The following is a 10,541-nucleotide window of genomic DNA, read 5'->3' as shown; positions in this document are numbered from 1 at the left end:
GCATTTAAATATCTATCAGTTTTTATATACCTTAATATGTTATTTGTTTCATGTTTACACTTTCTACAGTATATTTATATATATAATTCTATATAAATGAAGAGATAATAGCCATTGCAATCTCCGGAACGTTTTGAAATTTATTTAAAAACTACTAAAATTAACTAAGCTTTCGTTAGCCCTCTACTAACATCATCAGAGTGTGTATATATAATTATATATATATGTACTTACATATATATGTTTTCGTAAATTTTCACAGGTACAGGTATGAAGGTCTTGGCATATTTGGGTTTCTTCCCGTGTAGGATTGAGATATTTCTGGTGACGTTTCGACAAGGTCCCACTCGTCATCTTCAGGCTGGTGCTTCTGTCCTTGTTTTGGGCAAACACACATGCATACATACATACATACATAGGGCGAACACACTTATACACACTTATACATATGTGCATATGTACGTACGTACGTACGTATGTATAAGTGTGCATAAGTGTTTTCGCCCTAGAACAAGGACAGAAGCACCAGCCTGAAGATGACGAGTATATATATAGGCTGAAGTTGTTAGCTTCGTTCTGCTTTGAATATATTCTATATTCAAACTATATTCAAAGTAGCACGAAGCTAACAACTTCAGCCTGATGATGGTGAATGTGATTTCATTGAAACGTCGCATAGACATTCAAAATATTACACGGGGTAAAACCCAAACTCAGAACAATCTACATACGTATACCCGTGAAAATCTACGAAAACAAATATATATATATATATATATATATATATATATATATATATATATATATACACACACACACACATTTATATATATTTATATTATATATATTTATATATAATGTGTATGTGTGTGTGTTTTTATATATATACTGTATATATAAAAATACACACATACACATTTTCCCCTAAGTTAGAGGTCTTCAAACTTGGCAGGTTTTAAGATCTGTGGACTTCAACTCCCAGAATTCAAATCTTAAAGTTGCCAAGTTTTAAGTGAGTTTTGGTGCCCCCGTTGTTCAGTGAATCACTACAGGTGTTAAAACTAATAACACGGTCGTTAAGCGAATCACTGCCGGATAAGTCATGAAGCGTACCTGGCTTCCTCATTGACTTTGCTTGTTGAAAAGTCGCAAAAGAAGATAACATGGCCCTGGGACACTGCATCCATCATAAATACAAACCCGTTGCCAAGCATTTCAATTTTGATCGTGGGACTACGACTGGTCGTAAATGTGGAAAAAGGTCCTGAACCATCACTAAATAAACCATTGTAAGCAGAGGACCATTTGTGCTTGCGTGTTACCGAGCCTCTGAATGTTGATCACAGGACTACTGGGTGGATATTACGATTTTAAGTGAGAAACAGTCGTGTCATCGTTACTGAATGAACTGTCGTAAGTCGAGGACTACCTATAGAAGCAGGCTTCCTTGAGCCGCCCAGCTGGGATCTGTGAACTTTTGCAAAGCTCTGATTGGGCAACGCTCATCTGGAAGGGGCCGACTGAGCCCCGCCCCGCGAAGCCCCTCCAGGCTGCTACTATTAGGGGCTGATTGGGGCCAGGACGGACCAGATTCAAGTGAAATTCAAATTCAAGGGGCCATTTGGAATTTGACGCTGCAATGTCCGCCGCCGCCGCAAGGAGCAGTGTGCGGCGTCTCTATTGTCATTCCGATTAGAATCCTTCCCAAAGCAGCGGCGGCGCCAGATAGCGCTGTTTCCCACCTTCCTCCGAAGGTGCCGCGCAGACTCAGTTGCCGTCTTGTTGGTCGACCTCGAAAGGGTTGCCGGGACCGCCCTCTCCCTCCCGACGCAGAGGTTGCACTTCCTGTCTCGGCCGGAAGCTATCCCGTCCTCCATTGCGAATTTGTAAGTCCTAATTTCGACGGTCGTCTTTGGAGGAGTTTGTTTCGCTCAGCGGGCAGACATGGCTGACGTGTTGGACCTTCACGAGGCGGGGGGCGAGGACTTCGCCATGGACGAGGACGGCGACGGTATGAGTTTCACGCCCATTCCCCTTTAGGCCGGACCGCGTTCAAACAGCCCTGCGAGGTGGGCCGGTGAAGACCGGCTGAGGCAGTGGAGGCTGACCAGCTGCGCATGCGCGCTGCGTTTATTCAGCACCTCTTTCCCATGTCTTAATTGGAAAACCTTTTACTGATGATTTCCTGAAATTTCCCAACAATTAATCAATGGAACGGCTTGCCACCAGAAACTTGTGGGTGCTCCATCACTGGAAGCTTTCAAGAAGAGACTGGACAGCCATTTGTTCTTAAAATGGTATAGAATCTGCTTGAGCCATGGGGGGTTGGACTAGATGACCTCCCAAGTTCCCTTCCAACTCTGTTATAACTCTGTTATTTTGTGGAGTTTTCTGGAACTGAACTCGTGTCCTGCACGCTAGATGACACACATCTTTCATATACACTGCTCAAAAAAATAAAGGGAACACTTAAACAACACAATATAACTGCAAGTAAATCAAACTTCTTTGAAATCAAACTGTCCACTTAGGAAGCAACACTGATTGACAATCAATTTCACATGCTGCTGTGCAAAGGGAATAGTTGTGCCAATCAAATATTCAACGAGAATATTTCATTCGTTCAGATCTAGGATGTGTTATTTGAATGTTCCCTGTTTTGTTTTTAGCAGTATATTTGAAAAATGAAATCCTGCATGCCTTCTTTTCTCAAGAGTAAACAGAAATGCTCTTGGGTTTTCTGCTTGAGCAGAGGGTGTTGGTGGTCTAGAACAGTGGTTCCCAAACTTTTTTTCAGTCCACTGCCCCCCTTGGTGCTACAAACCCATCCTCAGTGCCCCCACCTCCACCCACTTCAGGTGAGCGTGGATTGGTGGCCAGGTGAGAGTGGCCAACTTGTAAAATGTGGTGAAATTCACTAAATAAGGGTCTTGCTTAGCCACCAAAATTTTGGGCTCAATTGTGATTATAAGTCTTCCTTCCCTCCCCGTCTTTCTTTTTCTTTCTGCTTTCCTTCCTAACATCTTTCTTTCCTTCTTTCTTTCCTTTCTCTGTCTTTCCTTCCTATTTTCTTCCTTGTCTCCCTCCCTCTTTCCTTCCTTCCTTCCCTTCTTTTTTTTCTTTCTGCCTTCCTTCCCTCCTATCATCTCTTTCTTTCTTTTCCTGTCTTCTTTCCTTCCCATCATCTTTCTTTCTTTCTCTCCCTTCCACTTTCCTTTCTTCCCTCTTTTCCCCTTCTTTCTTTTTCTGCCTTCCTTCCTACCATCTTTCTTTTCCTTTCTCTTTGTCTTTCCTTCCTTGCTATCATCTTTCTTTCTTTCTTTGTCTTCTTCCTTCCTTCCTACCTTTCTTTCTTTTTTCTTTCCTTCCTATAATCTTTTTTCTTTCTTTCTTTTCCATTCTCTTTCTGTCTTCTTTCCTTCCTTCCTATCATCTTTCTTTCTTTGTCTTCCTCTCTCTTCCCTTCTTTCCTTAAACCCCGACGTGTTTTCCTGCCTTCTACTTGGCCTCTTAGTGCCCTGCTGCTACCCCCTTGCCTCTTAGCAACCCCCCCCCCCCCCGGTCATCCCAGTGTCTCCCCAAGGGGCTGTACCACCTGCTTTGGGAACCACCAATCTAAAAGACCGCCAAGGTTCCTTCCAACACTGTTATTCTCCTCTATTCTGATTATATTGTACATCACCAAGACCCGCTTGGAGGAAGGTTGAGAAATATGAAGTATAAATAGGAAATATGTAACGGAAATGCAAAAACAAAGTTTAAATTATTTATGTTTTTGATGTTAAGAATTATGTTGTGGTTTAAAAGCTGCTCTCCCAGCTCTTCTGTTGATGGGCTTATTTTTCCTGTGTTATTTCTGGGTTATTGTCTTTATTTTTATTCTTTTTTTGCATTCAGTAGTTAAGGGGTTCATTCTGAATTTTGTTACTTTCCACCAAAGATCCTTTCTTTTCAGGTCATCTAGCCGTCCTCTGACAGTAAGATAAATGACCTTAGCTTATTGGTTCTGTTCTTACCAGCAATAATTTTTTTCTTGTCTTTAATTATAATGTGTTTCCTATTTCAGGTGGTCCTTGACTTAGGACCACACTTGAGCTAAGCTATGTTGCTAAGTAACACATTTTTGAAGAGAGTTTTGTCCCATTTTACAACTTTGCTTGCCCCAGTTGCTAAGTGAATCACTGCCGTTGTTAAATTAGTAACTTGGTTGTTAAGCGAATCTGGCTTCCCCATGGACTTTGTTGGAAGGTTAACACTGTGACCGTCATAAATCCAAACCAGTTGTCAAGCATGTGAATGTAGATCACATGTCCACAGGGATGCTGAGAGCGGTTGTAAGTGTGAAAAATGGTCGCAAGTCCCTTTTCCCCCTGGGTCATTGCAACTTTGAACTGTCATTAAACGAATGTTTGTAAATCGAGACTACCTGACTGGAGTCATAAAGCCTAAGGCGCTTTAGGTTGTTGTTTTTAATTGGATCCAACTATATGTGATTTCTCTTCAGAAAGCATCCACAAATTGAAGGAAAAGGCAAAGAAAAGAAAAGGAAGAGGTTTCGGGTCAGGTAAGTTCTTCTTTTTCTTTTCAGCTGCAGTTGTTCATGAGGGCTAGAAACCAGACAACGGTGTGTTCTGTTCTAGGCCCACCTTAGGCATAAAAACCGATTGGGTGACTTTGGGCCAGTTACACTCTCTTCGTCTAACTTACTCCTACAGCGTGGTTGTTTTTTGGGGGGGAAACGGGAAGTTGGAGTATTAGGCATGTTTACAACCTTGATTCACTTAGAGCAGAGGTCTTCAAACTTGGCAACTTTAAGACTTGTGGACTTGAACTCTGGATGGAGAATTCTGGGATTTAGTCCACAAGACTTAAAGTTGTGAAGTTTGAGGACCCCGGACTTTGAGTAATAAAGGCATTTTATTTATAAAAATGGTAAAGGTGGGATATAAATACAGTGATCCCCCGATCATTGCGAGGGTTCCGTTCCAGGACCCCTCGCAATGATCGGTTTTTCGCGAAGTAGCGCTGCGGAAGTAAAAACACCATCTGCGCATGCGCAGATGGTTTTTTTACTTCCGCCGCAGCAGCGAGGAGCCGAAGATTGGGGTTTCCCCACCGCCCACGCAAACTCCTCGCTGCCGCTCGCCCGCCCACACCGTTCGCTCGCGCCGCTTTCCAGCTGAGTCCTGAAGCCAATTAGCTTCAGGACTCAGCTGGGAAGCGGCGCGAAGCGAACGGCGTGGGCGGGCGAAGGGCGGGCGAGCGGCAGCGAGGAGTTTGCGTGGGCGGTGGGGAAACTCCTCGCTGATGCCCGCCGCTCGCCCTCCCGCCAGCAAGAGGGGGAAGACCCAGGGAAGCCGCCCAGCAGCTGATCTGCCCGGCGCCATCTACGCATGCGTGGCCATAAAAAAAGGGGCGCGCATGCGCAGATGGTGTTTTGACTTCCGGGTTGAAAAATCGCAATTTAGCCCGTTCGCAATGATCGGGATCGCGATACCCGGGGGATCACTGTAAATGGTATTGCCTGTGACAGGTTCCTTCCCAGCCAAATGAGATACACATACAGTGTGTGAAGTTTTGTTTCTTTTTTTTTAACCTAAAACTTGTTTTCTCTTTTTTGCCCAAACCAGAGGAGGGTTCCAGAGCCCGAGTTCGCGAGGACTACGACAGTGTGGAGCAAGATGGTGACGAACCAGGCCCTCAAAGATGTGAGATGATGCCCTTAGCTCTTTTCTCCCCTTCCTTTCGGCATGTCAAAAGTTTTCATTTATATATTTCAAACGGGACTCACTTTTGGCTCTTTGTGTCACCGCAGCGGTGGAAGGCTGGATCCTCTTTGTCACGGGCGTGCACGAGGAGGCGACGGAGGAGGACATTCATGACAAGTTTGCAGAGTTTGGGGAGATCAAGAACCTCCACTTGAACCTTGACCGGCGGACAGGCTATCTGAAGGTAGGCAGAATACAGTCTGGCCTGGTCAACTGGGACCAGAGATTTTGCCTTCCCAAGTTTTTGGACTCATGCTGAAGGCCATCTTCAGAGAACATCCCTCTAGCAGTGTGTGGTTTTCGTAGGGTGCCTGTTGCATGTGGCTTTTTAGATGTTGATTGGGGTGTGTTGATGGCTGGCTTTTAAATAATTGCCTGTCTCCTCGTCCTCCTCTTGTTGTTGTTGTTGTTCTTCTTCTTCCTCTTCTCCTCCTCCTCCTCCTCATTTATTATTTGTTTGTTTGTTTATTGGAGTAATCATCCTGGTTGCTCTCCTCTGCACTTTCTCTAGAGTTTCAATGTCTTTTTTTGTAGTGTGGTGGCCAAAACTGAATGCAGATCTCTAGGTGTGGTCTAACTGACCTAAGGATTTACAGAGTGGTATTAGTACCTCCCTAGTCCTAGATGGTATCCCTCTGTTAAAGGTGTGGAGCAATCACCTAATGGTCATTTAGACTCAGCTGGGATGGGAAAAGCACTTCTTTTGATGGAGGCTCTTGGAGTGGTAGTCATTCTTGATGGCCTGGTTTCTTGACATGGGCTGAGATTACAGACTACAGGTAGTCCTCAAGTTACGATCCAGATGTTTGGAGCAATATGCTGATTCTGTAAACCGATTAGAGAGAGCTGTAAAAGTACTATGAAGCGGTATATACCCAGGCAATGAAGCAGTGGAAGTGATGTGCCGGTGCCTGGAGGCTGTTGGGGCCTGGATGGGTGTCAACAAACTCAAACTCAACCCAGACAAGACGGAGTGGCTGTGGGTCCTGCCTCCCAAGGACAATTCCATCTGTCCGTCCATTACCCTGGGGGGAGAATCATTGACCCCCTCAGAGAGGGTTCGCAACTTGGGCGTCCTCCTCGATCCACAGCTCACATTAGAGAAACACCTTTCAGCTGTGGCGAGGGGGGCATTCGCCCAGGTTCGCCTGGTGCACCAGTTGCGACCCTATTTGGACCGGGAGTCACTACTCACAGTCACTCATGCCCTCATCACCTCGAGGCTCGACTACTGTAACCCTCTCTACATGGGGCTACCTTTGAAAAGTGTTCGGAAACTTCAGATCGTGCAGAATGCAGCTGCGAGAGCAATCGTGGGCTTTCCCAAATATGCCCATATTTCTCCAACACTCTGCAGTCTGCATTGGTTGCCGATCAGTTTCCGGTCACAATTCAAAGTGTTGGTTATGACCTATAAAGCCCTTCATGGCACCGGGCCAGAATATCTCAGGGACCACCTTCTGCCGCACGAATCCCAGCGACCAGTTAGGTCCCACAGAGTGGGTCTTCTTCGGGTCCCGTCAACCAAACAATGTCGCTTGGTGGGACCCAGAGGAAGAGCCTTCTCTGTGGCGGCCCCGACCCTCTGGAACCAACTCCCCCCCCAGAGATTAGAATTGCCCCCACCCTCCTTGCCTTTCATAAGCTGCTTAAAACCCACCTCTGCCACCAGGCATGGGGGAACTAAGATACACTTTCCCCCTAGGCCTTCACAATTTTATGTATGGTATGTTTGTATGTATGATTGGTCTTTATATAATGGGCTTTTAACTGCTTTTTTAGCATTGGATTTTGTTGTACTGTTTTACTGCTGTTTTTTAGCCGCCCCGAGTCTGCGGAGAGGGGCGGCATACAAATCCAATAAATAATAATAATAATAATAATAATAATAATAATAATAATAATATATGCTATTGCTGTTGAGTCCAAAATTTCTCTACTTAAGTGAGACATCTGTTAAGTGAGTTTTACCCCATTTTACGATCTTTCTTGCCACCATTATTAAGTGAATCATTACATTAGTTACATGGTGGTTAAATGAATCTGGCTTCTCCATTCACTTGGCTTGTCAGAAGGTTGCAAAAGGGGATCACATGACCCTGGGACCCTGCAACGATCAAAGGGGATGAACCAGTTGCCGATCGTCTGAATTTTGATCACAGGGGATGCCAGAATGGTGATCACTGTGAAAAACGGTCATAAGTCGCTTTTTTTCAGTGCCATTCCAACTTGAGTCACTAAACAAACTTGGAAGTTGAGGACTGCCTCTACTAAGCTAACATTTGGTTGGTTGGTTTGTGACCTAGTCTGTGACTTATTCTCTTAAACCAGGAGTCTTGGAAGCTTGGCAACTTTTAAGACTTGTGGACGTCAACTCCCAGAATTCTCCCAGCATCGCTGGCTGGAGAATTCTGGGAGTTGAAGTTCACAAGTCTTAAAGTTGAGTGATATCACGAGTAAGGCGTGTGCGAATGAATCTGACTGAGGAAAGGGTGTTCGTGAGGCTCACGTCTCTTTTTCGAAACGTTCTTGCAGGGTTACACGCTGGTGGAATACGAAACCTACAAAGAAGCCCAAGCAGCCATGGAGGGCCTCAACGGGCAGGATCTGATGGGGCAGCCCATCAGCGTGGATTGGTGCTTTGTCAGAGGGCCACCGAAAGGAAAACGAAGGTGGGTGTTTTTTTTCAAAGCCCCAAAACAAACTTTCACAAATCTCAAGAGAGCAATCTCCATTTAAAGGCTCTCTTGATCTGTTTCTCCGCTTAGGAGCAGTCGTAGAAGAAGCCGAAGCCCTGACCGAAGACGGCGCTGAAGGGGGCTTCCATTTTGCAACTCCCACACTGTGGTTGCCTCCAACGTCACCTTCCTAACTCACGGGCTGAATTCAGGTTGGGGGGGGGCAGTTGGGAAGGCTACCAAACATGTAGTCTTGGCAAAGGGAAGAGAGGGTCTCATTTGTTTGCCCTAATTGCCACATCTGTTTCATTTTGTATTTGCCTAATGGTTTTTTGTTTTTTTTAAATCCCCCCCCCTTAACCTTTTGACTGTTTTATCAAATGGCTTTCGAGATTTTCACTTCTTTGGACCCCTCTCTCTTTTCTGTGTTTGTAAACATCATTCTGGTTTTAAGCCTGTAAAGGATCTCTGAAGCAGCATTCAGAATAAAAGGCTATGTTTTTTTAAAATCTGCGTTATCCCTTTTTATTATTATTATTATTATAAAACCCTAAATGGCATAAACATGATTTACACTGACGACTAGTGGTGAAATCCAATTTTATTTTTTTTACTACCGGTTCTGTGGGCATGGCTTGGTCAGCGTGGTGTGGGTTGGTGGGCATGGCAGGGGAAGGCTAGTGCAATATCCGACCAGTCAGAAGTGGTCGTATCTCTAACCTACACAAAATTTCCGCTCCCGCTTCTCAAGGACCTGTCGGAACCTGCTAATTTCACCCCTGCTTACAACTCCTTGTTCATGAGTCCATTTCAGAATTCTGCTATGTGTGGATACAGGGTGAAGTTTTCTGACTTTTCCCAACTTGGAGAGCCCTTAAGGCCGAAAACTTCAACTCCCAGCATTTCTAAGCCAACATGCTAAGAATGCTGGGAATCTCCCCACCCCATCCTAACATCTGGAATCTCAAAGGAGAGGCAAGTTTGCTCCAGAAAGTTGCCAAGGCTCAGCTCTGATAACTTTGCAAAGAGTTCAATATAATTTTTCGGTCTTGGCCCAATCTCTACAACACACAAGGTAGCCAGATCTATCCTGCAAGCACAGCGCTTCAATTCATTTCAGCACCCAAGACATGGGTGTTCAATTTTTTTTTCCCTGCAATTTTGCCTGCTGTTGTTTTCTGAACGGCAGTTAACAATACAATTAGCAGCTGATCCATATCCTCACCATTTGCAACTGCTTCCTGCAAGCTTGCCTTTCATTTCTGCAAATGCTCCTAGGATTTTTGCAGAATGAGTAGTGGGGACATGTTCTAAAAGTTGGAGAAAAGCAAAAATTGTTCTGATTTTTTCAATCGGTCCATTATAGAAAAATGCAGCATCGTGGAGAACCTACTGTAGGTCTGTAAATGGAAATGTCTGAGAATTGTGTTCCATGTATGGTTGCGGTGAGGGGGGGCTTTGTGCATTGTGGGAAGGGACCCTTGGAGAGACAGTCACCTCCCAGCCACTAAACAATTATCCCATTTCTGCTCAGTTCAAGTTGCTGGTTCTCATGAAGGTGTCATCTCAGCAACCCAAAGAACCTTTCCAAAGCAGGAGAAGCCCCGATGAACATGTGCCTCTTCAGAAACCCTGATTTTTTTAAAAATTTATTGATCTTCAAATTTTTATTTAAAAACATAGTTACATAATTTCTTAAGAGTAATTCTACATTGTTGCATAATTCTGTTTTCATAATAACTTCACATTAAACTGGTTCAACGTTTCCATATTGCTTATACATCTATACGTATTATACCTTATACCTTTATACACTGCTCAAAAAAATAAAGGGAACACTTAAACAGCACAATATAACTCCAAGTAAATCAAACTTCTGTGAAATCAAACTCCACTTTGATTGACAATCAATTTCACATACTGTGTGCACATTTAATTTAAAAAACCAAAAGAGGAAATCCAGATTTGCTTAATGCCCGCATTCCTAACATTATCAACTGCAGTTATTCGCTTAATGACTGGGCCAAATTTAAATCAATTTAAATAGTAAATAAATTCCCTTAACAAATGCAACATGATATATGGGGGGGGGGGG

At 44.1% G+C, this 10,541-nt stretch overlaps 1 protein-coding gene across 1 annotated transcript; it reads left to right on the top strand.

Annotated features, from left to right (window-relative positions):
• The first annotated feature begins 1,822 nt into the window (after positions 1-1,822).
• RBM8A (RNA binding motif protein 8A) lies at positions 1,823-8,955 on the top strand. The gene is made up of 6 exons (XM_070766705.1): positions 1,823-2,011; positions 4,505-4,564; positions 5,631-5,708; positions 5,816-5,952; positions 8,304-8,440; positions 8,537-8,955. The coding sequence occupies exons 1-6, from the start codon at positions 1,945-1,947 to the stop codon at positions 8,580-8,582; spliced, it is 525 nt and encodes a 174-aa protein (XP_070622806.1). The 5' UTR covers positions 1,823-1,944; the 3' UTR covers positions 8,583-8,955.
• Positions 8,956-10,541: the final 1,586 nt, after the last annotated feature.

The sequence above is a fragment of the Erythrolamprus reginae genome, chromosome 13, assembly GCF_031021105.1.
Source record: "Erythrolamprus reginae isolate rEryReg1 chromosome 13, rEryReg1.hap1, whole genome shotgun sequence".
Taxonomy (NCBI): domain Eukaryota; kingdom Metazoa; phylum Chordata; class Lepidosauria; order Squamata; family Dipsadidae; genus Erythrolamprus; species Erythrolamprus reginae.
The sequence above is the reverse complement of the archived record's forward strand: the minus strand, read 5'-3'. Positions and strand labels throughout refer to the sequence as shown.